Source organism: Corvus cornix, chromosome 17, assembly GCF_000738735.6.
Source record: "Corvus cornix cornix isolate S_Up_H32 chromosome 17, ASM73873v5, whole genome shotgun sequence".
In the NCBI taxonomy this organism is placed as follows: Eukaryota; Metazoa; Chordata; class Aves; order Passeriformes; family Corvidae; genus Corvus; species Corvus cornix.
The window spans coordinates 8,050,271-8,078,161 of NC_046346.1; the positions used below are offsets into that span (position 1 = coordinate 8,050,271).

General features: G+C 44.4%; 1 protein-coding gene across 1 annotated transcript in view; it reads right to left on the reverse strand.

The window, feature by feature from the left end:
* PAPPA (pappalysin 1) overlaps positions 1 to 27,891 on the reverse strand; it is a 180,306-nt gene that overhangs the window by 144,198 nt on the left and 8,217 nt on the right. The window contains exon 2 of the mRNA XM_010397645.4: positions 8,383 to 9,451. Within this exon, the coding sequence (XP_010395947.2) occupies positions 8,383 to 9,451 (1,069 nt within the window). The remainder of the gene's footprint in view (positions 1 to 8,382; positions 9,452 to 27,891) is intronic.

Sequence of the window (27,891 nt, forward strand, 5' to 3'; positions counted from 1 at the left end):
CGTGGAGTGGCCCATGGGTGACAAAGGACCTGACTTCCTGTCACAGGAATTGTCCCTGGACTTCAACTTGAATTTTCATTTGCATCAACTAAAGTTCTTGAAAATCCTCAAGAACTGCTGAGTTTCAGGGTTACCCATGCAAAATGTACAATGCCACAGCCATCACAAGGATGAGTAGGGAAAGGAAGGGAAGGGGAGCCAGGCTGGGGCTCTCCACACTCCCAGCACACCTGGCCTGGGCAGAAGGAACTCACAAGCTCAATGCCACATAACTTCAGCACTTTTCCAGTTTCCCTGTAGACATCTCGCTAGGATAAATTCTCCTTGCAAAGCTGATGGGAGTGATTTGAACCAAGAGATTCCTGAGCTGGGAGAACTGACTGCCACAGCTTCTCGCTGAAGTCCTCAATTTATTGACACAACAAGGTTATAGCACGAGAAGCAAATTTATTCTGTATTATCTACTGGCAGTGTAGCTCCAAAGATGCATTTTGAGACAGCAGAAAGAATTTTATTCTCCAAAGCCTTGTAACTCAAGCCTGCTGAAGCTTCCCTCACACAAATCAGTGATGACACATCTTTTCAACATCTAGGGCCAAAATTATTTTTAAAAGCATTGCAGGTAATTGCCACTGCTCTCATTCCAAACCACTGCTGTTTCCACTCTTTTACCATCACTGATGTAACCCAAGTGTCAACAGCAAACATGGGCTGCTTCTGCAGTGACTGAATTAATGGAAATAGTGCATTTCACAACAAGCAGCTCACCCCTATCAATGACCATGGCCAGACCTTTAACTGCAATTTAGAGGAGATGTTCTGTGTTTCCAAGGTTTCTTATATACTACTCAAACATCTGGGTACCTTCTAAAATAATTGGTCTGCAGGGTGAGGATTTTATTGATCTTTTTCACTGGGGTGGATTGGTCACAAGAGTCTTTAAAACAACGGTAGAAAAAAAATTGCTGAAGCTGGTTCTCCTGAAGAATTTCAGAAAGATCAAATTAGGCCAAACCCTCTAATTTTGGTTTCAGTGGGGTCCCTTTTTAGTAGGGGTCCTTCAAGTAGGGTCCCTCCTTTAAAAGAGAAAGGAAATTAAAAATGAAAAACAGCACTGGGGAAAAGTTAAGCGTGTACTTCAAACTCACACATGCCAGGAAATTTAGAGTTAAAGGTGAAACTCCACCCTAAAGAGTTCCATACTGGAGATATTTCAGTGAACAAACGTAACGTGTTCTGAAATACAAAGACCCAGTAGGGTGCACTAGGTATGGAGTTTCAGCCTTCACTCCAAATTTCCTGACTTTTTGGAGGTTTATTAGAGTTTCATACCCCAAGCATTTAAGTACTCCAAGAAGTTTCCTCAGCGCAGCTCACCCTGATCCTTTTGGAAGCTGAGAGCGAGCTCTCTGATGGTGTAGCCACCCATCCATTATTAATGAACCTGAAAACAACTTCTTGCAAATTTATGGTAATTTGGAGTGCTAAAATTACATGCAAACTAGGTAGTTTCAGTTGAGTTACTCTGAGAAACTTCAAAATTGCAAATCTACTCCGAACCAAACAGAAGGACAGGATTTCATTGACCCCAGCAGAGCACGTGCTCCTAATCTTTCTCCACAGTATGTGGGTCCTGGAACTCTGCACCAGCCAGGGCTACGATGGAGCAATCACGGAATTGCTTCTGACAGCAGTGGTTTGTATTCCTGGTCTAAACACTCTGCCGCGTTGTGGGGTGGGGATAGATCCATCCTACTTCTCAATGGATCTGGCTCTAAGGGAGGAAACATGACTGTGGCTATCAGCATCACGCTTTTTTACAGCACAGCAGCTACGAACACGTTGCAAATATTGAAGTGGCTCCTGCATATCTCAGTAGCCCTGACAGGTCTGTTTGAGGCTCTGCATCACTGCATCTCCCCAGAGCTCTACAGAAATTATGATCCGAATCTCTCTGTAGCCCCTCCATCCTTCTAGAATCACCCACAAAGAAAGTTTTGGGAGTATATGATGATTCCAGTGGGTGTCTTGATGGGCATCTAATGGAGAAGACATCACATGTAGCGTGCAATTGATCACCAGTCACTCTGCACAAGCGTGTCTTAGTGGTGGGCAGGTACAAAAGTGATGGGACAGCTCCACACTGTCCTGATCCTGGGGTGTTTGGGGGATAATTAATTCAGTTAAGGGAAGATAAACCAAGACATCCACTCAGTTTCCCCAGCCCCCTGCAAAAACAGCCCAACTGGAGTACTGTTTGCCCAATCCAGCAATCCACGAGAGAGGCAAAGTCAAATGCACCCTGTTCACGGGTGCTGTAAATGGAACATGGTGGAGGTGGCTGCTCTGTATTTCCCCAAGGGGCAGCTCTTGCTTGCAAGAATTGGACCTAAATCCCTGTCAGAAAAGAAGCCTGAGGGATAGGATGGGAATGGCAAATGTAAGTGTTGAAGCTGGTTAAGCTTGCCACAGTGAGCATCTTTTTCAGTGTGAAAGCAGCATCCTCCTGAATTTACACAGGAGGTTCAGCCACTGTTAATTAAAAACACAAAGGTCACCCCACAACCACAGCTGAAGAGAGGTTGTACACAAATGGCTGTGGGAGAAAACCAGGGGGATTAATGCAAGGCCCTACAGCACTTGAGAAAGGCCTGTTGGACATGATCAAACTGTGGGTCTGTGTGAGAGAGGTACAATTTTAATTGATCAGTAAAGAGAACAAACCAGCTCATATACATGGCCACATTGCAGACTGAGGGACAGGATGAGCTCCACCTCCTTTGCTTAACCAGAGGCTGGTAAGGTGTTGCTGGAAAGCATCCATGGGGAAGCTGGTCCTAGAGGATGTGGTGCTGCCCAGCAGCAAGGGGAAAATTCAATCCCTGTCAAATCTGCAGACTCTGCACTTGCAAATCTTCCACGTGAGGTTTCAGAGATGAATGGGTCTGCATCAGCACTGGGGGCATAATAATACTTTAATCTGTTGTCTCCCACAAGGATCCTTAATGATCTCTGTTAGTTTACTCCATAGATTTTATAGGCCCCCTTCATCCCAACCGTCCTGCAGTTTGACCAGACAGTGATCTTTTTCCTTAATGGATAACATCCATGAAAGGAACCATGAGTTCTATGAGTCTTGGGGAAAAAATGTCTCTTGAAAAAAGCTGTTGGAAAAGTTGACTGTGGGTCAAGCTAAATTGAGCAAACTCCTACTGTTTCTAGGGTGTGCAATCGTATAGAAATAGTTTCTTTAGCACTGAAGTCCTGTCTGTATCAGAATTCAATACTAGACTTATAAATGTCAGTTGCTAGCATGGGAACAGATGCAACTCCTCCCCACTGATTAACATCCCTGACATCTGGAACAGAGGACAGAATAAACAGAGAGAACAGAGGATTTCCTGTTGGGACTCAGCTTTTGGGTGACAACTACCAAGATACAGCAGCTCCGTCCTCGACAGCGTTACTCTTCTCCTTCTAAACAGCCCTGGAGCTGCTAATTAAAGAACTGGACACTTAACACTGAATCCCTAGACAAAACCTCGTGTATTTGCTATATGTCTGTCTGATACCTGTGTGAATGCAGGAATCCTTGATGTCAAGAGCTGCACAATGGTCTCTTCGAGGCAGGGGATTAAGTTCTCAAGCTCCCGGAACTGAAGAGCTTTGATGAATTTCTTCTGTTCTTTTTAGTGTTTAGGATTAAGTGGAAATTAGTCCTTTATTAGGAATCAAGGAGTGTTTCTTACAACTCTAGGTCCTGGAAAAGGGCATTCAGTGTGCCTCCCTCCTCCAGGGTAAGCTGACCATATTTTTCATGTATGCCTCATGAAGAGATTTCCAGCAGAAGAGAAGGAAAAGAGGTTGATCTGATACTCCATGGAAGAGCCCTGAAGTTCACCTCAGTCACCTGTCTGAGGCTGCTCTGGGCTATGCATTAGCCACCACCTCCTCCTCCTCCTCCTGATGCTACTGCTTTGGCCCACAAGCCACAGCCCAGTGTGCTCATACACAGCTCTGTCACACCCACTGCTGCTCAAAACCACTATGGAAATTCCTACAACTGTGTCAGACATGTATTTTGAGTTTAATTTATGTATGCCTGGAATGTGCCAGTGCCCTTAATCCTGAGCGAGACGATGTGACATGGTCTGAACAGAGCCAAACTGTGCAATACAAGTGCTGGAAAAGGACACACAAGAGGGTGGCATCAGCAGGGCACTGGGCTCCAGCTCTCAGAGAGGGTTGGAACTGGATGATCTTTAAGGTTCCTTCCAACCCAAATCGTTCTCTGACTCTATGACTCTATGGTTTGGTGCCAACATGAGTTTGCTGCAAAAGGACCAGAGCTTGTACAGCTCATCCTGCCCCTCATTTAGGCAGAAATGAATGGCTGTGGCAGCCTTTGGGGCACATGTGGATGTTGAGAAAGTCTATCACCAGGTCAGCTGTTCTGGGGGGATTTCCAGCATGTATTTGGGAGGCCATATGGATCAACGGAGTTTGAAGAGACTCCAATACTTTTACTGCTTCAGGAATTTCATCAGCGTTTTCCTAAGAAGGCACTGAGGGGAATGCTTCCTTATCTGTCCATGAAATCCTGTGGTGAAGCCTGATGTGCAAGCCCAATATTACATAAGAGGAACATCTCAGTTAACCATAGGATGGTGCAAGAACTCACCACATCAAATGGCGTTTACCGAGCATGATTTCCTATGATCCCTTGCTGCTTCTTTCAAGTTCTTTGAAAAGCAGCCATGGTAGGTGTCATGAGCTCAAAGTCTTCCCTGTTTTGTAACCAGCAATACAACAAATAACACAAAGAATGAGTCTTTCTGGCAAGAGTGTTTATCCTTGCTCCTTCCCTTTGTATTGGGCCAGCTTGTATGATCTTAGTATGTTCTAATTTCCCGGAATTGCAAAAAAGCAGAAAAATATTTGTAAACCTTCTGCTCGGACAAAATACATTTTGTCCCACTCTCATGAAATTAATAAAAAGAAGTGAGACAGATATTCTTGGATAAAGCCTGCTGTGTGGCTAATGATAACCAGTCCTCTGTTTTTTCCCTGCAGGCTATTAAAAAAGAGGAGAGATGATCTAGCTGGTACCACAATGTTTACGGTTTTTCTGCTGAGCAGCTCTGAGAGCAGAGTCTCCATTCTCAGTGCTGTCCCTCTGACAAACTTAAATGCACTTAAATCTCTGCCGCCTCACTATGGCACAGAACATCAGCTTTTTGGACTTAAATGTTTTTGGAGAGGTGCCACAAAGACAGGCAGGAAACAGAAGAGGAACCAACCAGCGGTGCTGCTGGGATCAGCTCTGAAGCCACTACAGTTGCACCACCACAGCAACTGAATGACACCATCAAAGTACCTGAGCCCTTTGTCCAAGGTGCCCAAAAGGATCACAAGAAAATTGTAACACAGATCAGAGGTGTCTTTGAATTGTTCCAGTGGTATCATTTATTCACAAAGCACCCAAAGTGGTTTTTGTATCAAGCCTCAGAGCAACGCTGCCCCAGGATGGAGCTTCTGGGACTGGGACTCACAATCAGCAGAAGGAAAGTGGCTGGGAACAGATACATCATCCTTTGGGGATAAAGAGGCACTGTAGAGGGTTCCTGTTTACTACAGCATTAATCAAGCATTAGCACTTTTTGGTTGGTTCCAGAGGACAGAAATATTTAACGAATAAGCTCTGCTTGGTGAACAGCTGGCTGCAATTGCTGACACTGAGGGTGTGGAAGGAACCAAGTCCAGTACTAAGGAAGACTCTGAAAAGTCTTTACAAAAAAAGTTCAGGAAACTTTTTATTGGTACCATTTCACCTTTCTTTCTTCCCTCCCTTTCCTCACTGGATTGAAGTGAGGACTTTACTGGACTTCATTGGACTGAACTTGGCAGATAAAATAATTGAAATGAGATGTGAGCTCTCCATGGCTGCAATGCCTTCACTGCTGTGGCACAAGGCCTGCACTAGAGGGGACTGAGGACTCTTGGCCAATGAAAGCAATGACAAGAGGGGCTGGGGATGCAAAATGGGCCCAGACGGTGCCAACCAGGTTTTGACATTGTCACTAATTGACATGGAAATCTCCCTCTCAGGGAATGATGCTGACAGCCATACCAAAGTCAAACACAGGGTTTGAATCTTCACCCTTGTAGTCAGTAAAAGCTTTGCTGCCAAAATCACTGCCCTAAAGCTGTGATTTGTTAACCTAAATACCCAAAGCAGTGTAAGTCAGGCTTACAAACTCCAGTGATAAGTCCACAGACCTAACTGCTCTATTTTGCCTTACTGAGTACAAACACCCATCATAGGGGTGAGCTTGAGCTCAGCCAAAGCACATCAGCCACCAAATAAAGGCTCCAGAGAGATGGAATTTCTCCTCCTGCGCTCTGTGGTTTCATTGCTAATGATCAATGCTACATTACAATGTCTGTGTGAAGATAAATAAATTGAATCTATCTATTCAAAAAAATAATAATAATAAAAAAATCTTTGGAGCATCTCTGGATTTTCTGAGGCTCTAGGCTGTGGAAGAGGATCTTCAGGCCTCCCTTGCTATTTCAGGTCAAGAGGAGGTTTTTCTCAAGTCAAAATGAACTTGTAGAAGATCTGTGAGCTCAAGGCCATGAGATATAAATCCTCCAGACCAGCTCAGCCAGGAGATTGTCTCCAAAAGGAACATAAAACTGTGCATGAAGAGGAACTCCACGGTGCTAAGGTGACTTCAAATTTTGCAACTTAGTGTCTTGCTTGGGCTTGTGCAAGCACAGTCTGTGCAGCAAAAAGGCTTCATTTGAAATAGAAACATTTCTGTACCTCAGAATAACATTAAGACACAGCCTTAAGTCTGTGAACTATAATTTACAAGGCTTTTCTTGTTTCATTTTATACGGGCATTATGCTGGTCACAGAACAAGTGATAAAAGGGTACTATCAGATTAAAAATAATGTATTTTTTCCTAAAAATTGTAGTAGTTGCTATAACTAACACCTCGAGTTCTCAGAACTACAGTGTTAAAACAATCCAATTTGCATTATGCCTTTGATGATATTTGCTTAGTTGAGTTCCTCTCCACTTGAACAGTATTAAAAATTGGTATTTTTCCTTTCAATGTTTTCAAGCATTAATATTTAAAGTATTTTCTCATTTGAGCTTTGTTCACTGGTAACTAACTGAAGTCAAACTGAGCTAGAAGGATTTTTTAAACAACAACCTCACTGAAGTAAAAAAAAATTGGCTTTTCTTTCCAACTTAATTATGTGTATTTAAAGCTCCAGTAGAGCTGATAATGTTGTTTAAAAACTTCTCTCTATTAAGGAAGCTATAAATATAGCCTGCATTGCTGCAGTGGAAGGGACTCCTGAAGAACTCATACTTTCCTTCTTAACCTGAACTTTAGTGTTGGTTGTTCTGACCAATGAGAAGTTTCCCCTCTATGGCTCCGTGAATTCCTAAAAAAGCTGTAACATGGAATGCAGACAAAAGAATTCCAGCTTTAACCTTCATCTTTTCTTGTGCTTGTATTTCTAACTCATCCACAACAAACACTTTATTACTTAAACTATGTTTAATTTGCCTGAATTTGAAGTAATTGTAGGTACATGGTACCCACCTGATGCGAGTTATTCAAGGACATCACTCCTCAAACTGCAGCCCAAGCAAGCCTTAGCTGAGGAGCTGAGAACTTTATAAGCTCACATCCACCCACAGAAAGTTGCCTTGCAATGAAGTGGCATTACCCTGTTTACGTTTATATGTGGAAAGAGGCACAGAAGAGTTTCGTTACCCACTCAGTGTGTGCCACAGGAACCTGGTTGCCACTTCCCTCCTCACAACCCCCAGACTCAGCTGCCCCTCCCCAGCAGTGCCTACAGAGAGCTGTACACAGCAGTGAGAGTATGGAATTACCTTCCTACCTTCAAAGAAGTGCTACAGAGTTAAAGTCTACCTAAGAGTATTCATGTTCTGTTTCATGCCCGAGGGCCTTTTCCCTCTGCAAATACACATGAGCTTTCTCTGACATCCAATCCCCACTCCTCAGAGTCTGGAGTTAAAATAAACTGTGCGCTGTTACAATATGCTGCTCACAGCCAACAACTGATGGGTCTCTCAAAATTGGCTGCTTCAGTCTTTAGCACAGATTTTCTTTAGCCTGGCTGGAGATTACCAGTTCAGGGGTAAGACACTGCTCAGACCATTGCTGAGATTGCATTTGAAGAACTGCAATGTGAGCCAAATACTGAGAAAAAAATAAATTCATTAAACTCCAAAGCCCGTAATAGCAACAACAAAAGGGTTCAACAGCCAGCAGGATGATCGATACCTAGACAGATATTCAGCAATATGATCATAAAAAGAAATTGCCTACCTGTAAGGAGAATATGGGTCAAAGCAGGTCTTGGTGACTTCTGTTATCTCTGGGTTGCAGCACTCCCCCCCATCGAAGTTGTACCTCTCGTAATTACAATCCATGTCACACACCCCGTTCTGCTTCTTCTTGTTGAAGAACGTGTGGCGGACGTGCCGGCAGTCCCCGCCGTCGTACCCCGTCAGGGTGTGGTTGCACTCGGGGTCACAGTTCTCATCCCCAATCTTGCTGATGTCGCAGTTGGCCAGGATGAGCCGGTGGCGAAGGGAGGAGTTCTTCACCTCCAGCACCTCCAGCTCCCAGGTGATGTTGTAGCGGCTGAAAGCCTCATTCAGGTGCTGATGCTGGAACTCGATCTGCTGCTGGCTGACAGTGGGGTTCTGATGTTTGTCGTCGTACAGGTTCACCACACGGTAGCGCACGGTTTTGTTGCGGCGGAACCTGGGCAGTTTGTTGTAGCTGGCAATGACGTCCCTGTTGTCACACACTGTCTGTCCACAGAGAGGAGGGTCCAGGCTGGTGTCGAGCAAATAGCCGTGGTGGTAGCTGAACTTGGTCTGAGGGCTGCTGCCATCCTTCATGGGAGACCAGGTGCTTTTCACATTCAGTAAACTGTCTTGAAGAACGAGCTGAGGTAGGGACGTGTCTTGCCTGTGAATCGCCTGCTCCATGTCCAACAAGATCTCCTTTTGAGACCGGGCTGTCCTCCAGAGGCTGAAGTGCTCCACGTAACCCCGATAGTTCTGGTTCAGGGCATTTCCTCCCAGCATGAGCACCTTGCACTTCAAGGTCAGCAGACTGAAGATGCTTCCCACTTGCTCTCCGCTTGTGGCCACCTGGGCACCGTTCACGTAGAGTCTCATGAGGCGCCCATCGTAGGTGGCAGCCAGGTGCACCCACTGGTTGGGGAGGTAGCTGCGATGTGCTGCAATGGTGGTGACTTTGCGAGCACGGTCTGTCTTCAGCGAGAAGAAATAGCGGGGGTCTCTGTTCCCCTGGTCACTGACGGTGTTAATCCCCAAGACCCAGCCTCGGTCACGGGAGGTGTAAGAACATTTGTCATACAGTCCTATGTGCCCCCAAAAGAGAAATATGAATAAATAAGGATGACAGAATGAAGGCATTAGTCTTTAAATTGTGTAAATATATCTCTCTAAATGTATATACACACACTCACCTACATCTGCTAGACAGTTAGTGCACAAAGAAGACTTTAAATCACCTAGTGCACCATTGTGGGAGGTCGTGTCATGACTTCCTATTAAAGGTAAAGATTTGCCAGTGGCGTGTACAAATGGGATTCCCTTTTCCTGACCAAAGCCTGGAACTTTTCTGCAAATTCCTATCAGCAAGATGTTGGACTGTGCATCTGGTTCTTCCCTTCCCTCAAGCCACTCCTCAGTGGCTGAAAACAAAAGCAGTCTTGAGAACCAATCCCTGTTGATGTCACTCATCCCTCATACCCCTGAACCCTGTATCTAATAAGGTCCAGAACGGAAATAAAGACAAAATCTAAATTCTGCACACTTTGAGAAACACTGAGCAGCTGCATCTTGATAAGCAGCATCATCTTGATAAGTTCAAGCACACAAATCCTACAGAGTGAACGGGACGTGTTCGGGCTGCTTTCAAAGTCATACCCAACAAAAACCAGCAAGCACATGGCATAGGCTGTTATACACCACACTGGGAAAGGACAAGAAATACATGCAGATGGACATCCACAGAAAAAGGACATTCAGAAAGCTTCCTGCCCCCTCACAGGCACACTTCCTAAGAACTCATTGCACTGTGGAATGATTTCTCTCCCAGCCAAAGTGTGGATCCATACTTGGAGCTCTCTCAACCAGCCCTCAGACAGTTCCAAGCAGTGGACAGAGCCCACTCTTCCCCACTTTGAGACACAAGGCTTGGTGAGTTAAAGGCAGACATTTCCATCCTTCAGTTCTCAAAGGCCAAGGGCTGCAGGGACACCCCTCAACCAAAAACAAAATCATTGCAGCTTTCAGCACCAAATGGCCTTTCTACTATCAGCACATAGAAAACAATCCTTCCCCAGAGCCTCCACTTCCAAAAGCCTAAAGGAAAATCATAAATCTCTGACAGTTCAGTCCTTGTGAAAAGACTAAATATCCCCTTACCTCACCCCTGCACCCTCACCCTCCCCTCACTACAACCAAATAACATCTTCTGCTTCTGACTAAGTTGCTCAAGAGCCATCTGTTAACAATCACTCATTAACAGTGCAGTCTTGTCTAGTATCAACAGAGCAAAGGTTACAGGAGCATTCACTGTATTTTTCCTCCCCTCTCCCAGCATCCACCTTCCCCCCTTCTCCTCACACCCTGCCCCTCTCCACCTCCTCCCCCTGTAAAAAAACTCTTCTGATGGGAAAGTTAAAAACATTTAAATGGGCCTTTTTTCTGCATGCTGGTATTTTGCTAGGGACTCTGAGCTCCCCCTTTTCCTGTTTCCTTTGGAAGAGAGATCCCAGGGTTCGGAAGGTAATGTGTTTATTCATCTGTAGGGCGCACTCGGTTCAAAACCTTTTCAAGACCAGCTTCTGGTTTATACTGCTACATCTGATCACGAGAAAGGAGAGGAGGAGAACCAGGCAAGGAAAAAACAAATGTGCTAAAAAAAATGACATTTGCTGGGATGGATATTTACCCGAGGAACTTGTGATATGAGAGCCAAAGCTACCAATAACCTTCTGGAGTCTGTTTTTGAAGTGTTTTTAAGGTTTTTTTTCTTTATGGAATAAATACTTTTACAAAGCATTCATTTTCAGATGGATGAGAGCCTATAAAAGTCTGTATTTTTATGAATTTCAAATGAAGGTATTGTCCAACAATAGTGGGTGGATAATACTGCAATGAATAAGAAGGCAGCTGGCAAGACAAGTCCCTCTCCCAAATAAGTCATAAAAATCTCAGCTTATTGTAATGAGACCATTAGAGCCGATCAGGCATTTTGTAAGAGAGTTTCTGCCTGCCAAGAAATGCCAACATGGTGAGAGAAGAAAAAGTGATGCAGAAATGGGCTTGTCCCAGTGAATCCCTCTGAGACTCTGCATGTCTTCAATATGGCCAGGGGAACCCCAGGGACTCCCTGGGCTGTTTTGACTGAGGCACAGAAGGACAACTCATCCCTGCCACAATGCCCACCATCTCCAGTCTCCTTTGCCATCCGGTGACCAAATCCTCCAGGTCTGTGGATCACAAAGCAACTGCGCACACAGAAGCTGCTCCACCTGTTTCTTCAGGCATCCAAGATCCCCACGCTTGGATGGACAGCTGGAAGTCCTGGAACAGGTCTCCAGTTCCAGGGAAGTCCACCATACAGTCTTTAAGGGTCAAGAGTTTTTGCCCTTTACATTGACCGGGGCTAGAAGTATTCCCCCAAAGAACTAATAAATTACTGTGGGAGGGAAATCCAGTTTCCCAGCCAGCATTTAAAGAACATCTTCCTCTCTCTGAAGTGCTGCATGATGCTGGTGATTGGCCTCAGCTGAGCATGAGGAGCTGCTGGAGGAATACTACAGAACTGTAGCAATCCTCCCTTGCCTTTGAGCCTTTAAACCCTGATGTGATGCAATGTGTCTTGAGTTGGGCTCAAACAGCTGCCATCAATTCAAGATTTACAGGGAGCCAAAGGAGGGCAGAAAAAGAAAAAATCCAGTGACAATAGGGACACCACTGAACAAACCAGTATGAAAGCTGCTCAACTAAAACACTCTACTATTCCAGTTCCATGCATTTTCTAGTTTAGGGCAAAGGTCATTACCCAATCCTTATGCCACGTACAGTATTCTTTTCTCAAACTTTTACTATTGCAGACATCCAACTCTTGATGAAAAGATGGATTGAGCATGAGCCTTTCAGCAGCAAGAGTTGTTTTATCCTTAAAAGAAAGGAAAAAATGTAAAAAAAGGGACAAGAAACCCACACTCCCTTGTGCTGGGATAAGAAACCCAACTCCCTTGCAAGTCGTACCAGTTCTTTATGACCCTCTTTTGCTTGAATGCTTCACCTATTTTCCCAATCCTTCATTTTACTTTTGGTGTTGGACTGAGGATCCTCTGGCTAAGGGAGTGTCACTTTTCCGTTTTGTCCCCTGCACAATGAAACTAATTTCAGCTGGGACACTGGATGTCATAATGAAAGAATTTATTGCTTCTTCTATGACAACTAATAAGGGCAAAGCCATTGGTAGAGGGACATGTGAAATAATTGCCAGAACTTCTGAAAACTGAATAATTTGATGTTTTCACAATTTATTTCAATTTAGTAAAAGGTTCCATAGCCATGAGTTATTTCTCAGACATAATTAAGAACATTTTAAACAAGAAGAGGCCTCTTTTACCCCAAACGAGGTTGGTTTTGAGCAAAACCACGCCACATAATGGTTGACACTCCAAATTTCAAGTCAGCTGTGACCACAACGAACATTTACATGAAAAATATACAGAGTTTAGATTCTCATTTACACTGAGAATTCTTTACAATGATGTGGTAAAGGACATTTTTAGCTACTTAATATCTCTTTACCAACCAAAGAGGCCTCATGGTAAATGAGACTCAAGCCAATGACTGTAAAACCACAATTTGGCGAATGTGCCTGAAGTTTCTGAGCCAAGAAATGGTGTGAAATAAAACTGATGTTTGTTTTCCCCACAGCACTTAGATTAAAAAAATATGTACAAGTTTCATACAGCAGCAAACAGTTTTCTTCACTTCTGCTTGCCCTGAGTTGCTAGAAAGGGATGGAGCTCCAGCTGAGGAGAACACTGACAGCCCTTCTTACTGCTTAGCCTGAATGATTTTTCCCTTGTAAAGCTCTTGTTCCTGAAGCCCAAGGGATTGAAACGGAATTTTATATTTAATTTCAAAAAAAAGGAAGAGGTGCTAATTCAGCTTTCCAGCAAGAGGCACTGGTAGCTTCCCTTCCCCACAAAGGAGTGAGTCACTTCTCAGAGGACTCTGGAGAAGTGCACGAACAGAGGAAGATGCCACCTTCCTTTATGCTTGGCCAGAGACAGACTTCAATGGCCCACGAGGCTTCTTCGAGTCCATGATGTTTGTCCCCTATAGGAAAAGTAAATTCCTAGGCACCAAAAGAGTGGGGAAAGCTGGAAAACTGAACTGCAGCTGCCCACAGCCAAAAGCCAAACATGGAAAATGAGAAATACAACAATACAGTCTCCCTCTTTTTTTTTTACAAGTGAAATCTCACTTCTCTGGTTACTGACCCACAACAGCTCCATCATCACTGTCCATCTGACCTTTTTCAGGACCCCCAAACCAATGCCAGCTTTTATGACCCACTTTGTTTTCAGGACTTTTCTGGGGACTGAAATAGAGCCACATCCTCATGTGGGCCCTGAGCACTGGGCAGGGTTTGGCAGCATGAACACAGCACAGAATGTCAGCTGCTGAACTTGTGGGACACAGTCCTGGGTGAGGACAGGAGGCATTGCTGTAACTGGGATAGGAGCAGAGGAACAGGAACTCACAGCTGGAGGCTGCTGGAGCCAGAAGTAGCCCTCTGTGGGCAGAGTTGGACAGAAGAGAGGCTGGAGTAGCCCATGCAAGCTGCTGTAACCCACTGTAATGTTATAAATAACATACTCCAGGGCCTCCCTTCCTCACTTCAGTGCCATTTCTTATGTCTGGATAACAGCAATCTTTGCAGCAACGAACGCAGCTATAGAATGAACGAAGAATTTCATTCTTTGTGCAGGAAAAGTTTCCTCACTTTGCTGAGCAATGGGAAGTGGGGGGAGGGAGAAGGGGGAGGGGAAAAGTAAAACTAAAAAAAACCCCCTTGTTACGGTTTCATTTCCAGGAGGGTGAGGTGGGGGAAGGGGAAGAGGGAGGTCAGTTTGACTTTGAACACATCAGGTGCTGGGGAGCCATCAGAGCTGCACAAGGCAGAATGGAAAACAGTGCCCTGCACTTCTGAAAGTTGGCTGTGCCTGTTTTGCTGGGAGACTCCAACCAGAGGTGACAGGACTCAGTTATGAAAGGGGAATTTAGGTCAACAATCAAAGCTGCAGTCAGGGGGCCCAAGAACAGGGAGCTAAAGGTTGGGGCTGTTTTTTTCTTTAGCATGCTTTAATCGTTTAGTATCAAAGCGCAGAAGAACGCTTGAAAGAGCAAATATTCTACAGGAACCTATAGAAAGCTTTTATCTGTCCAGAGGAAAATAATTAAAACCGACAGATTTGGGTTAAGTATCCCCATGTTCCATGCAATTGGATAAGTCAGTGAAGATCCACTGGAGCAGTTCTTGAGTTCTGCACTGGATATTTCATCGTATGACGTTGAACCCAATATAGTTTTACAAAGGGGAGAAATAGTCTCTCCTTTCCTTTGCCGTGCTTCCCCCAGCCCCCGCTTCCTTCCACAATAGTTAAATAATTCAAAGTCCAGAGTACTTAAGGCAACGTCTCTGTCTATACCATTTCCAACACAGCTAAGAGGCCTCCTGAGGTCACCCCCTGAGACAAGGAGCGGTTCAAGAAAACCACCTGAGGCTTGCTCAGGTGGCAATGTACTACTTAAAGAGCAAAAAGGAGATGTTTGCTGCTGCTGTCAATCTAGCTGAATTCACACCAGATATTATCATTTACAAGCTATGCCAGAGGATTCAGATCTGAGACAGAAGGACAGAGATCTTTTTGTTCTGACTTGAAAGACAAGAACTTCATCGTGTAGAATACAGAGTCTAATACAGCCATGCCTAATTAACATTGAGAATTTAGCCCAAGGCTCTTTAATATCAAAATCTTTATATCAGTGTAATTTAGCATCAAATTAAGCATATATTCTGTACTGTTTCTCAAATTCCCAGTCACTCATTTGCTCAGTGAGATACCTTGAAGTCTGAAAACAGGGAGGTGAGAATGACTAGAACAGCAAGACATGAATTTATAGAGGCTGGTTAGTTATGAACATTACATCAATCCTTCCCTTTTGATAACAAAATCATGTGGGCTGCAAGAGAGCAGCCACTGGCATGGGCAATCATGTTAGTGACACTCCACTGAGCCTATTGTGGGAATACACCCGCTAACAGTATAGAAGAGCTTACTGCAAATACATCTGGTAGGCTGGGCTTAGTGAGAAATTACAGATTGTGAGGGTTTTGAGGTGTAAGTGAACACACAGCACTGTAACCACAGGGCAGAGGAGGAGCTGAGTCCTCGCAGGGTTATGACAGGGCCAGCCCTGGGCTGGGTATGACTTTTCCAAGGGCTCCTTCATCTACAGCCTCAGCATAAACAAGGGTTAGTGGGAAGGTTTGCCCCTTATCTAGATCTCCTTAAGCATTTCACAATAAAGCTGCAGGAGCAGTGGAGACTGGTGCTTGGTGAATAAACTGTTTATGATCTAATAACCAGCTTTAGGCGGCCTTTTAGATGGACAGAAAAATGCACATCCTTTGCAAGGGTCAAACTTCAGTCCCCGCTATGAAGTCTGGGATCACGGGAACATTCCAGACAAGGGTAAGGATATTGCAATATCTACAAAACTATTTATTTCTCCTGCCTTGTTCTTAGAAACAACTGAATATTTTTGGATGAAGCTTGGAGAAACCAGTATGTGTCCATGTTATTAGAGAGGATTTTAACACACACAAGCACAGCAACAGTGAAGATAGTAGGGACAGGCTTCTCTTGGCTCCTACTTAAAGTCAAAGTCTGATGTTCCATCAGGGAATCACTGCTGTATGTCACAAATATGGGAGACTTTGCATCCAGATTGATTCAGACAAGAATTCAGATTTTTGGCTGCCAATTTTAGACACTCTATTGTAGCCTGCTTATTAAAAAGTTGAGTTTAGTGTTTATGAAAACCCAGATATCCTTCAAATATGAGGAGTGGAAAGCCCTCAGTAAGTTTGTTGGTTTGGTTGAAAGGGATCCTCACACACCTCTGAACTCCCAAGCTTATCTGTGCTCACTGCTCAGCAGAACCAGATTACAAATTAACCCTCCCATTGTACCCAAGGCAGCTGATTCACCTCCAGAGAAACCCAGCATTAACACCATTCCCACTTGAAAAGCAGGTGTTGCAAAACACATGGATACACATCAGGAGGAATGCATGGAAACCATCCATCCTTCACAGACACATGCACAGCACACACAAACCTGAGAAAAAGGACATTAAGATAAAGGCACAGCAGCAAAAGGGTCACTGGACTCACACAGATGAAGGTACCCAGCAACGTTTGGTGGAACAAAAGTCACCTCTGCTTCCACATCTTCTCTTCCTCCCTGCACTGTTTGCCAAGCACTGATTAGCTATCAAAGCTCTACAGAGAAATTTACTCTTGCTCACACAGGGTGGCTTTCCTCCCCTTTGTAAGAGTTAATGCTTGAGAGCAACCACAGAGTATCTTCTGTGGAAAGAACAGACACGTAAGTACCACAGCTTCCAGGCAATCTAAATGATAAAGTGATATTTCTGGGCTCCTTTTAGAAAACAGCAGAGAGAATTGATCATAAACTGGGTCAAGATAGGTCAGCATACCTCAGAGCAGATCAGATGGCCAGAGCATCCCAGGAGGAAATATTCTCCTGGAAGGATTATTAGGGGCACATCTGTGCCATCAGATGACCGTGCACAATACCCATCAGCTCACGGGGAGTTCAATATGGCATTTCCTTTCAAAATGTGCTTTGTGTCTGACAAGCAGTGCAAGTCAATCAGCTGCGGCAGCGCCCGAGCCCGGAGTGGGGCTGGAAAAATGCCCGACACGCTGCCCTGGACGGCCACAAACACAGGGCTGGGAGAAGCAGAGCTCTGCATATGAGATGGCTTGTGGTGCTGATCAAAACACACAGCCAGGATTAAAGGGGGGACAACAACACAGCTTGTTTTGCTTTTTAGAATTCCCTTGTCTCTGACCTTTACAGCAGCTTTAGGGCAGTGCTGGAACCAGCTGAGCAGTTACTACTCCCAGCTGCAGCCAGGAGAGCTTTTACACCATTGCACAATGCATGTGTGTTTGCAGGGGGGAGGTTAGGGCTGGAGAACAAAGGAGGAAATCTAGTGGCACCTAAATCAAACATTATGATCAATGAGGGAGTGGGAAGAGAACCTGGGGAGCAGGGACAACCTTACAACCTTTCCAGGATCAGACAGATGGCCAACATCCACATTATTACAGAAACAAAACAAAAACAAAAAATTCCATGAATGCAAACTAGGGCACCCTGCGAGGAGACTGTAAAAATCACATCATGATAGCTTAGACTTGTCTTTGTAATTGAGGGGCATTTCCACATGAAACAGTTCTAGTTATTTAATTGGATTTTGAGAACATTCTTGGGCAGACACTTTGTGAGTGCAAAACTGAGTAGTTCCAGTGCATTTACACTGATTTATATCCTGCAAGGGTTTTGCCTCTGCAAAAATTAAATATCTTATTGTAAAAATATCTTAGATCTTATCCAGACTCAAATATTGCATCTGGCTTTCCCATATTACTGCATCTTTCCTGTACTAATAGAAACAACTGAGGCATTTATCAACCTTCAAAGAACTGACTCCAAAACAATCCACAGAGGAGGAGGCTGCAACAGCAGTGGGGAGAAGGGAGCTGCTCGTGCCTGTTTTCTGCTGTCATTTATGAAAGGGATCTGGGCCTTCACTAATCCTGACTATTTCATGCCTCAAATTCCCTGCTCCATACTTGCACACAAGTTCCAAACCCATACACAAACCACAGAGATATTTCTGCTTTCTAGGAAACGTCCTGCTGAAAAAAACCTGCCTCTCTAACATGATACAACTATTATAGCATGCATTCCAGATAGGCTGGAGTCACCACATACTAACCTAAGTATATAATTTTAGAGCTTTATTATTCTGCTCGGTTAGAATCCAATTTCATTTGTTTTGGTATGATTTTCCTCCTGGAAATACCTGAGCCTGTGTTTCTGCTCTACAAATACCAGTGATCACTTGATCTGTGAGCACAAATAAATAGACATCTAAAAGAAAATTCTCACACAGATGCTCATGGTGTCTTAGAAGTGCACAGAAACAAATTCACACCTATTAAACCGAAGACTGTAGCTGTGAAAATTCAGCCTTTAGTTCTTAAAGGACAAGATGGGACAGCGATGGGCAAACCTCCAAAAGGTCATAATTCTGCTTCGCTTTCCATAAGTGTTGCCAAAGCCAAATCCTTCTCTAAAGTAATTGACCTTCTCAAGTCTGCAGAACTGGGAGAAAAATGTAAAAGAAACAAGCTACCTTGGAAGATTTTTGGCAATTCTTGTATTTAGCTGAGCAGCAGGAAATATCATATGTCCAGCCTTTCTTATGTTATTTCAGCCCTTCTACTTCTGGTTAAATTTGGAAGCAGAGCAATGAAGACTAACAAAATACCATGTACAGGCACGATTTTCTCTGTGCAGGGGCCTATATATACATGTGCACATGGCTTGGAGGGAGCAGACTGGGGCATTTGGAGCACTTGGCTTAAATTTGAGTTTTGAGGAACAGTCTCCAGCTGGGGATGGATCAAATGAAATTAAATCCTGTCTCAGAACACTAATTACCTTCGACAGGTTTTTGGTCAGTGTTTTCTGTTTGCAACTCAGCTAAACTCACAGCAATAGGTCATTCCAGCATCCTTCATGCCCTTCTGGACTGCTGTTCTGCCCTGAGACTGAGGCAGACCACCCAGCAAGGGGATGACAAGCTAAAGTCACCCCCAGCTTATTCTCTGCTTTCTCATCCACTTTGTTTTTAAGGGTCTGATCTGTTGGCTTCACAGTCCTGGCATTGTCAATGGTCCAGCTTCCAGAAGGAAAACTTGATTTTGCTCCCCAAAGTCTGTATTCTGGAGGTAAATTCTTGGCATCATTGAGGTCAACAGTGAAGCTCTCACTACCTTCAATGAGAAAAGATTTCAGTCTTGTTTTTCAGGTGGTTTTCCAACAGTGCACTGGACTGTTTCAAAAAGGAGAAGTCAAGTCATTGCTCAGCACATCATTCTGGAAAAAGGTGACAATATCTAAACAGGATTAAAAATATCATATGAGACAGAGCCTCACAATTCAACTACAGTGGTGGTGAGGAAACCCTACAATGAGCTGTAAATATTGTGGAGACCAGAAATATCCTAGCAGCATCAAGGAGACCCCACAGAAACTAAAAAGAGAGAAATTAAAAGATTTGAAATTGGCATCTTAGTGCTGCTTGTGCTTTACTGTTGGCTTCAACCATTTTTTTCAGTAATAGCTGAAAAACCCAGAATACTCTGACATTGGAAGTTCTTAGACACAATATGGGTGACCACTGAATTAATTCCTCTTTAAAGACCTTGTAGTTTGGAAAAACTATTAGCTCTGCATTGAAAGCTATGGTGACAGGTATTCCACCATTCCACTCAGAAAGGTTTTTCAATAACTGACTACTCACAGGGCTAAAACACTGCTGTTCTAAAGTTGCTTAGTCTCCGTTGGATCAATTGGATTTACTCATATCCTCTATTATTCATTTCCAACTCCCAATTATCAGTTTAACATCCCCAAAACACACGTTTAAAGATCATGGTGATCAAGTCACCTCCTAATCTTCTTGAGTCCAACACTTCAAGGCTTGTTACAAATCACATAATTATTGTCACTGCTAGTTGTTTTCTCTCTAAATCCTCTTGCATACAATATCCTTCTTAAACTGCAGACACCAGAATGGGACAAAGTGCTTTGGCAGCAGCGACTCCAGTGTCATCACAGGGGTAACACAACCCCCCCAGTCCTGTTTAATATCTCCTTGTTTACCCAGCCAATCATGACTCCAAACCTTTGGCCACAGCCTCACATTGGCAGCTCACATTTACATGCTTTATCTATTCCAACAGGCAGTTGCTGCTCCACATTCAGCTTCCAGGTGAAAGATCCTTTCCCCAATCCATCCTTTGTGTGTGACCCACCGCCCCTCTCTCTATATGAATGACTTCACATTTGGCTTTACTCTAATGCATAGTTTGCATGTTCTCAGCTTTTGAAAACACCCAACTGAGAGTCCTGTTTTGGTCATTGTTTACCACTCCCTGCATTCTGCAACATCTGCAAATTTTATCAGCACTGATTTTGTTTTCTTGCAGGTTGTTGACAGAAAATATTAACCAGTAAAGAGCCAAGATTGCATTGTGCTGAATAGGAGGGAATGTGGCCAGAGTCACACTGTTCAGGCAACAGCTCTGTTTTTCAGTGGGGGAGAATAAATACCTGTGATACTTATGAATACGAGCTTACACAAGTCAAGAGAAAAAAGATGGGACAAATAGATAAGTAGGAGATTGGCAAGATGTGCCCCTGTCTTTCTGTCTCTTTGGCACTCCACAATCTCAGTCTTCCCTTTACAGCAGCACAAGAACTCAGCACGACCCTGGCCAACCGGGCTTCTTGGCTGAACATTCCAACCTGTTGGTGCAAAGGAGTGGCATTTGTCATTTACAGCTTCATTCATGAAGCACTGCACTAATGGCATGTCCTCACCCTTATAAACAGCATCTATCTGCAGGCTGCTCAGAGCCATTATCCCACCTTTGGAGACGCAAAGGACAGACCTGAAGGCACCTCACAGCAATTGCAGAGCAGCAACTAAAACCCCAAAGCAACCTGTGCACTTCTACTCTGCCACAGAACCAGCAGCTGGAATTAACAGGAGAGGGAGTCTGCTTCTCTCACACAGGAGTTGCATCACTGCTGAAACAAACACCCTTTCTTTCTCCCCAAGCATCTAATTTATCGCTGAAGGAAATCTCTGTTCTCTTTCCGAACGCACCAGCCAAAAAGAAACCTCTACCCTTTGCAAGAGCCTCTGTTTTCTCCTCTGCCAACTGGTCTCTGTCTCTGCTTTCCTTATAGAACATCTTGTTGCAATGCCCTTCTAGAGTAATGTTCACATAAACCCATGTGCCCATTCCAGCTCGTCCTGTCACCAGTGTGTGACAAGTGTCAGAGAAACCCATAAAAGCCAGGCTGTTGGCTCGACAGGGCAAAGGACACCATGTGTTGAACACATTGACAGTTCTCAATAAATAACAGCCCTGCTGAACAGCTGGTTGGATTGCTCGGGTTTGGAAGAATGTTGGCCACATTGCCTACTTACGTGCGTCCTCCTCAGTGATGCACAGAAGATCCTGCGCATGGGGAGCGGAAATACATCACTTCCAGAATATACCAAAGAAGAATAAAAAAAGAAAGTGTCTGAACACAAGTTAAAATCTTGACTCAAGGTTTATGGCCAATTTTGGACATACTGCAGAAGTGCAATAAAGTGTCGGTTTGTTGATATAGGTGCAAAAGATGTTCCTCCTGAGTGAGGGGAGAGATGGGCGGTGGTAGGAAGAGCTGTCCTAATCTCATTTCTTTCTTCTGTCTCTCTCATGGAATACTTAACTCCCATTTCATTCAGTCTGAGCCCTCTTACGTCTGAGAGCACATAAACTGTTCATGGAACAGTTTGGCCTTCGCAGTGTGAGGCAAAACACAAGGTTTTGGCAAAAAGGCTTTTTCTTCTCTGACTCTACCATCAGTTGTTTGAGGCTCAGAGAAGAGTTTGGACCAACATTCAGCCTCCTCCTGCTGCATGGTCTCTTCCTCCAGGAGTGCAAGTGCTCCCAGCCCACCTTTGCTGCCAAATCCCAGCCCTGCAGAAACCTCTGGAGAAGAAACATAGCCCCCTTGCTGTCTCATTTTGCCTCTGTGAGATGCAGCTGCTGTTGCTTCCCTCTCTGGCCTGTTCCATGGAGCTTGCAGGTGTTTGCAGATGGCCATTTCCCAGTAAAACTGGTGGTATGCTGATGTTTAAAACAAAATAAAATAAACCCCCAGTGCTACAGCATCCAGTTGAAGACCACTGCTGTTTGAGCATTGCCTCTGCTGAGACACAGAACGTAAACAGTCTGTTTGATTAAACCATCCCTAGCAAAGAGGACTGCGGGGAATTACAGCCTTTCCCAGCAGAACATCCTCTGCACTTCAATAATTCAGAACTCCTCAAAGGGTAAGAATGAATCGCTCAACTTTCCTGCTAGGAGAAACTGTTGATAGTTACGCTGGAATTCTTGGAGGAAGCTCACCAGTATAAACCAGGTCCATTTCCACCACTGCCCCACCCTGCTCCTTTATTTAACCTGCTTGCAAGCAAAGGGGTTGTGCAACAACGGATAAACTCTGTCCATGCTGCAATGCAAAATGCTCATTTCTGATTATCTTCCCCCCGTTGGAATGGGAGGTGGAGAGACCACACTGGAATAGTCTTACAGATAAGACTTGACAGAAGATATTTGTTCAGTAAGAGAAACTGCTCTTTCAACAAAAAGCAATGGATAAGACTATTTTAAACCATCCCATTTTAAGGTATGGGGATTCTGCCAGCACTGGAGACCTTTTGTAGTACACTTCTAAAACTTCAAGGCTCTTAGAACTAAAAGTGGGACCACAACTTCCACATCTATTATATCTGTAAAAGCTTCCTTAGCCCCAGTTTCCAAATACACTCCTTATGGAAGAGAAAGAGCCTGGAACAGTGACATGAGCACTGCATCGACACCACACCTCTGCCCAAGTGAGGAACCACAGCCCTGACCAGGCTACTTCCCTTACTGCCAGAGCTTTCCTTTGTCTGATGATCTTCCTATGTATTTTGAGTGGCCAGAAAGACTTACTAGAGAATCCAATTTTCTCCTGAGAGGAAACAAACACCTAATCCACTCACCTTGTACCTGAGACCAAGGTGCAGTGCTAAAGACACAACCCAGGAGCAGCCACAAGAAAATGGACTATTTATTCAGTTGCCCCTGTGCTGTAAGAGGTTTGTGGGACCTCTGGAACGAGTCAAAAAACATTCTGTGTTTTCCAGCTGCCAGTACCATTACCGTGCTTCGCTCATGCCCGCGGTGACCACAGCCCTGTGTTACCCACTCCCCTGGGTCCAGCTCACTCCTACCTCCTTAAGGGGTGGCTCTATGAGAATAATGTGCAACACCAGATGTATCATCAGCTCTGTGCTCAGACTATAGTGGACAATTATCCTTTGGGCTATTTTAGTCCTTTTACAGCCTTTGCGCAACTCAAGAGCAACAGTTTTGCCAGGAGCCAGAATCTAGATTTTGATGCTAAAAAAACAACAACAACAAAGCAGACAAAATTTGTGGATTTACCAAGAAGAAAATCTACAGGGTTACTGAAGTCAATCTCCCTGTTCGGGGTTCCCAAATATTGTCCATGCTGATTTCAAAGCAAATTGAGACCGCAATTTTTCCCCACTTCTTTTATATTTTCCACGACGATGGGAAAAGATGAGGAAGACACAGAATTAGACAGACAGGCAAACATCTCATCAAAGAAACTCCTACAAACAGATGCAGGGTAGGAAACATCCAGCAACCCTGCTGGCTCCAGCCCGCAGCCCAGGCCTGGGTGCGTGGTTGATTTTCATTAACTAACTTTTCTTCCCGTGAACTTCCTCTGAGGGTGTTTGTTTATAAACAGAGGAGGAAATATTATTGCTGGAGATGGGACAGTACAGGCGGGGGTGAAGGAGTTTAGGCCACAAGCCTGGAGAGCAGAGTTCAGGAGTGTTTGTTGCCGGAAACACAAAGGGCTCACTGTAACACTGGTACATGGCCCAGTCCCGCAGTCTGGAGGGATTACGATATAGGTATATGCAGAAAATACTTCAAAAAGCAAAAACAACCCCACATTGTACAAATGTTTCCCACTGCATCACCATAACCATTACACACCCAAATAAAACCACCGACAGCGGTGACGGTAGTTGGAGGTTGTTCTCCACAACATCCACCTCTCAGCTTGGTCACTTTCCCCATTGCATGCCCTCTGTCTCTGCCCCAAATTCTACACATTCACAGGTCTGGAGCAGCCCCCCCGATTTCCTCTCCAAAGGAGTTACTCTAGGTTTACATTGGTGTGTTCAACAGCAGAATCTGGCTTATATTGCTCGCCCTTCCCTCTGCCAAGTATGTTTCAAAACCGTGTGTGTAATGTATTTAGTTAACATTTGCTTTTTCTCCCAGTACTCCTTTTCTCCCTGAACATCTCCATTCACGAGCTTCACAGGAGACTTCCAGTTCTTGTCTAGTTTACACTGAAAATAATTCTCATTAAATTATCACTGGTGAAAGGTGCTGTTTTGACCTCCGTGAGGCTGCTCTGTTTATCCACAAGACAGATGACATGTAAGACAGTAGTAATGCAAGCTCCAGATTTCAACTTTAGCACCTCACACTTTACAAGCACAGATGCTGCTGCATTCAGAAGAAACTCCCATGGATTGTAGGATGTGCATCCTCCCTGGTGATGCTCCCGACAGAAACACTGATTGCTTAGCCATGAGGGTGTGTACTGGGCGGTGATCCCTCCCCAAAAATCCTCTGGGGCCCCTTCTGCAACCTCTCACCGGGTCTGAATTTAACTATGGGGTAAATTAGTTGTTTTTGTCCTTGCTTTAATAACCTGAGATATCCAGAGACAGATTTTCAGCATTTCCTAGGAAGATAAGCAGTTGCAACTTCCATGTTTTACAAGCCGTTTCAGCAAGTCAATACAATAATCAATGTGCAGGCAGATAAAAAATATCAAAGTATTCCAATTTAAATAGGAGTGCTCTGAACTAAGGGGCTTTGCTGATATTTGCTTTTCTCTCCCATTGTGGGCTGCACACTGTTCCATCTGAGAAATACAGTCATTCATGTGGATTCCACCATCACCAGAGCGTCTGGCTCAGAGACATGAATTCCAGACCATCTGATTTTCTGCCATCTCCAAAGAGCTCATGTCACAAATGCCAAGTGCCTTCTTCCCCCAGCCCCTGTGTTGTCACCAGCCAGATGTCACCTGGCAGGTGCCAGACTCCATCACCACCACTGGCTCAGCACTGCCCTTATCCACTGAAGAACCACCAACAGCTACAAGGAAACATCCTACAGGAATTAGGGCATGGGAATTCACATGGAGAACAATCTCAGCTGAGGAATAACCATCACCATCCCTAAAAAACAATTATAAAAGGTAGCAAAAGGGCTGCTGCTGGGCTTGATTGCTGACTTTGTCACAGCACACCACCACAACCAGGACAAATCAGAGCATCCCTCCATTCCTCAGTTCCCCTGATTTTAAGGGATGTGTTCTCTCGCCCCTGAGATTTATCACCAGCAGCAGCAGGAAGTTTTGTGGCAAGATCAGGACTATAAAACCGTAATCTTGCTGCAATGCTAAAGGAAAATAACAGCACTAGGATACATTAGTACAGGAGAAAAAAAAACTCCATTCAAAACTAAGAAACACTGGTAACAGCAAAGGCCTTTCCTTTCTATTTCTTTCCCTGTCTTGAATAAAACAAACAAAATAATGGTGATAAAATCTGTTTCCTCAATCCAGTGGATGATCTTTGTGAATAGGTTTCCAACACTAACAGCAGAGAACAGACAAGGAAGAAAACGAAGGAGGAAAGGAGCCTGCAGCTGATGCTCGGTGTCAGGAACAGGGCTGCTCTTCTCCCAATTCCATGATGACAGGAGACTCCTGGGAATCAGATGAGGGAGGGGAAGATGGGTCAGAAGAGAGAATCCATATGGGAAAGTGATTTAAAGCAAACAGAGAGACAATAAATTAGATAAGGCAAAGGAGGAAAAACACGATGGAGGGGAGGAAGGAGAAGAGATAAAAAAGCCCTAAATATCACCCAAAAGGAAGACTCGAGAGCCCACCAGGCCCCAGGAGGTGCCCAGCAGAGAACAGAGTGGTTTGTTTCTCTAGCACAGCAATTCTTTTGCTTTCATGAGCTGGTATCATATCTCTCAGCTGCTGCTTCACCAGGCCAATTCCAGATGCTTCTCAGTTTCAATTCCCCCTCGCTCCCTCTCTGTGAGAGCGACCGCTCGCTCCTTGTTTGTGCACGGCGAGGATGGATATTAAACAGAACAATATCAATAATTCCCGGAAAATAGGCAAGCCCATGAGCCTGGCTAAGCACACAAACACAGAGCCTGCTTACCCTCTGTTCCCACAGCGCTTCCAACACCAGTTGGCTGAAGCCACCAACCTGTGGCCACCCTCGGAGGGGACACCACCCTCCCGCAGCAAAGGAGATGGGAGAGGAGCAGGAAAGCAGCAACTGTGCAGAGCAGGAAGGAGGGAAAGCGGGGGAATCAAGGACACCAGACAGCAGGGGAAAAACTGAGACTAGGATGGTGATAAGAGAGGGTGGAGGGATTGGATGGGAAAGTTGCACACTTACATCACCCTGCAGAACAGAAAATGGGAGAGTGGGTTTGGAATGGGCGAGATTTTAACATTAAAAAAATAAAAAAGGAAAAAAGGGAGGGAAAAGAAAAGAAGAACGGTTGAAAGAGACAGAGGCCAGTTTGAGATTTGGAGTATAGCAAAAGCAAATAAACATGTCTCCTTTCCTCTGGCCAATTCCCCTCATGTTAGGGCTTCACAGTTTTTCTTCTCTCATATCTGAAGCAAAAAAGGCCAGCAAAATAAAGGATCCTGAAGCAAGGACCACAGACAGGTCCAGGCTATAGAGAAGAGGTACAGAAAACTCTCTGAAATCACAGCCTTTTCCAGACTCAGCCAAGCTCAGTGGTATTTTTCTTGACTAGGTTTCGGATGAAATCCATGCTTCCTGTGTAGCCACAAATCCAGCCCCATTCTACCAAGGGATAATAGACCTTCATTTATATTTGTTCACTTTAAAGTGTGATACATAAAGTACCCTCACTGGTGCTGCCCAAACTTACGGATGCTCAACAGTCCTCAAATTGTTCTGATCACTGTCAGCAAGGACAGCAGAAAGCAAAATTCTGTGGTAAGATACTCACTCCTGTTCTCTTTTTACCTCACCTTTTTGAGTTCTGCTCTGCTCCTGATCAGAGTAAGAGTACTTTAACTTCATGGATGGCTCTGGGGAGAGTAAACTTTATAATAGGCACTAACATCAAATCAAAGCAGTTTACAAGATGTGCCACTTGTGTCAGAATATGTGGGGAAATAAACAAGCTGCTCCTCCTTGATCATTGGAGTTTAAATGCTCTATTGATCTGGGAAGAAAATCAAAGGTGCTTTGGAAATGGTGTGTGTGTGTGCATGCATGCTCACAGCAGAGAAAATGAAGAGAAATGTGGAGAGACAGAGAAAATAGCACAACAATCAAGTATTCCTTCCCCACAGAAAGGTGAAATAAAATCAAGAATCATATCCAGATGTCAGCAACCCCCAGGTGGGGAAATGGGCGCAGAAGAATTGAAGGGTGAGGTCAGGGGAAAGGTACAGCTTCATCTTCAGAAGCCTCTTTTTTGGGAAAACAAAGAAACAAAATGGGCAGCACAGCACCTGTGCACAGAACAATGCATGAAGCAAATGCTCAGAACCCAAGAAACAGAAAAGTCCAATATATTTTGCATATATGAAATAAGATTGATATATACTGACCATGTAAACAGTGC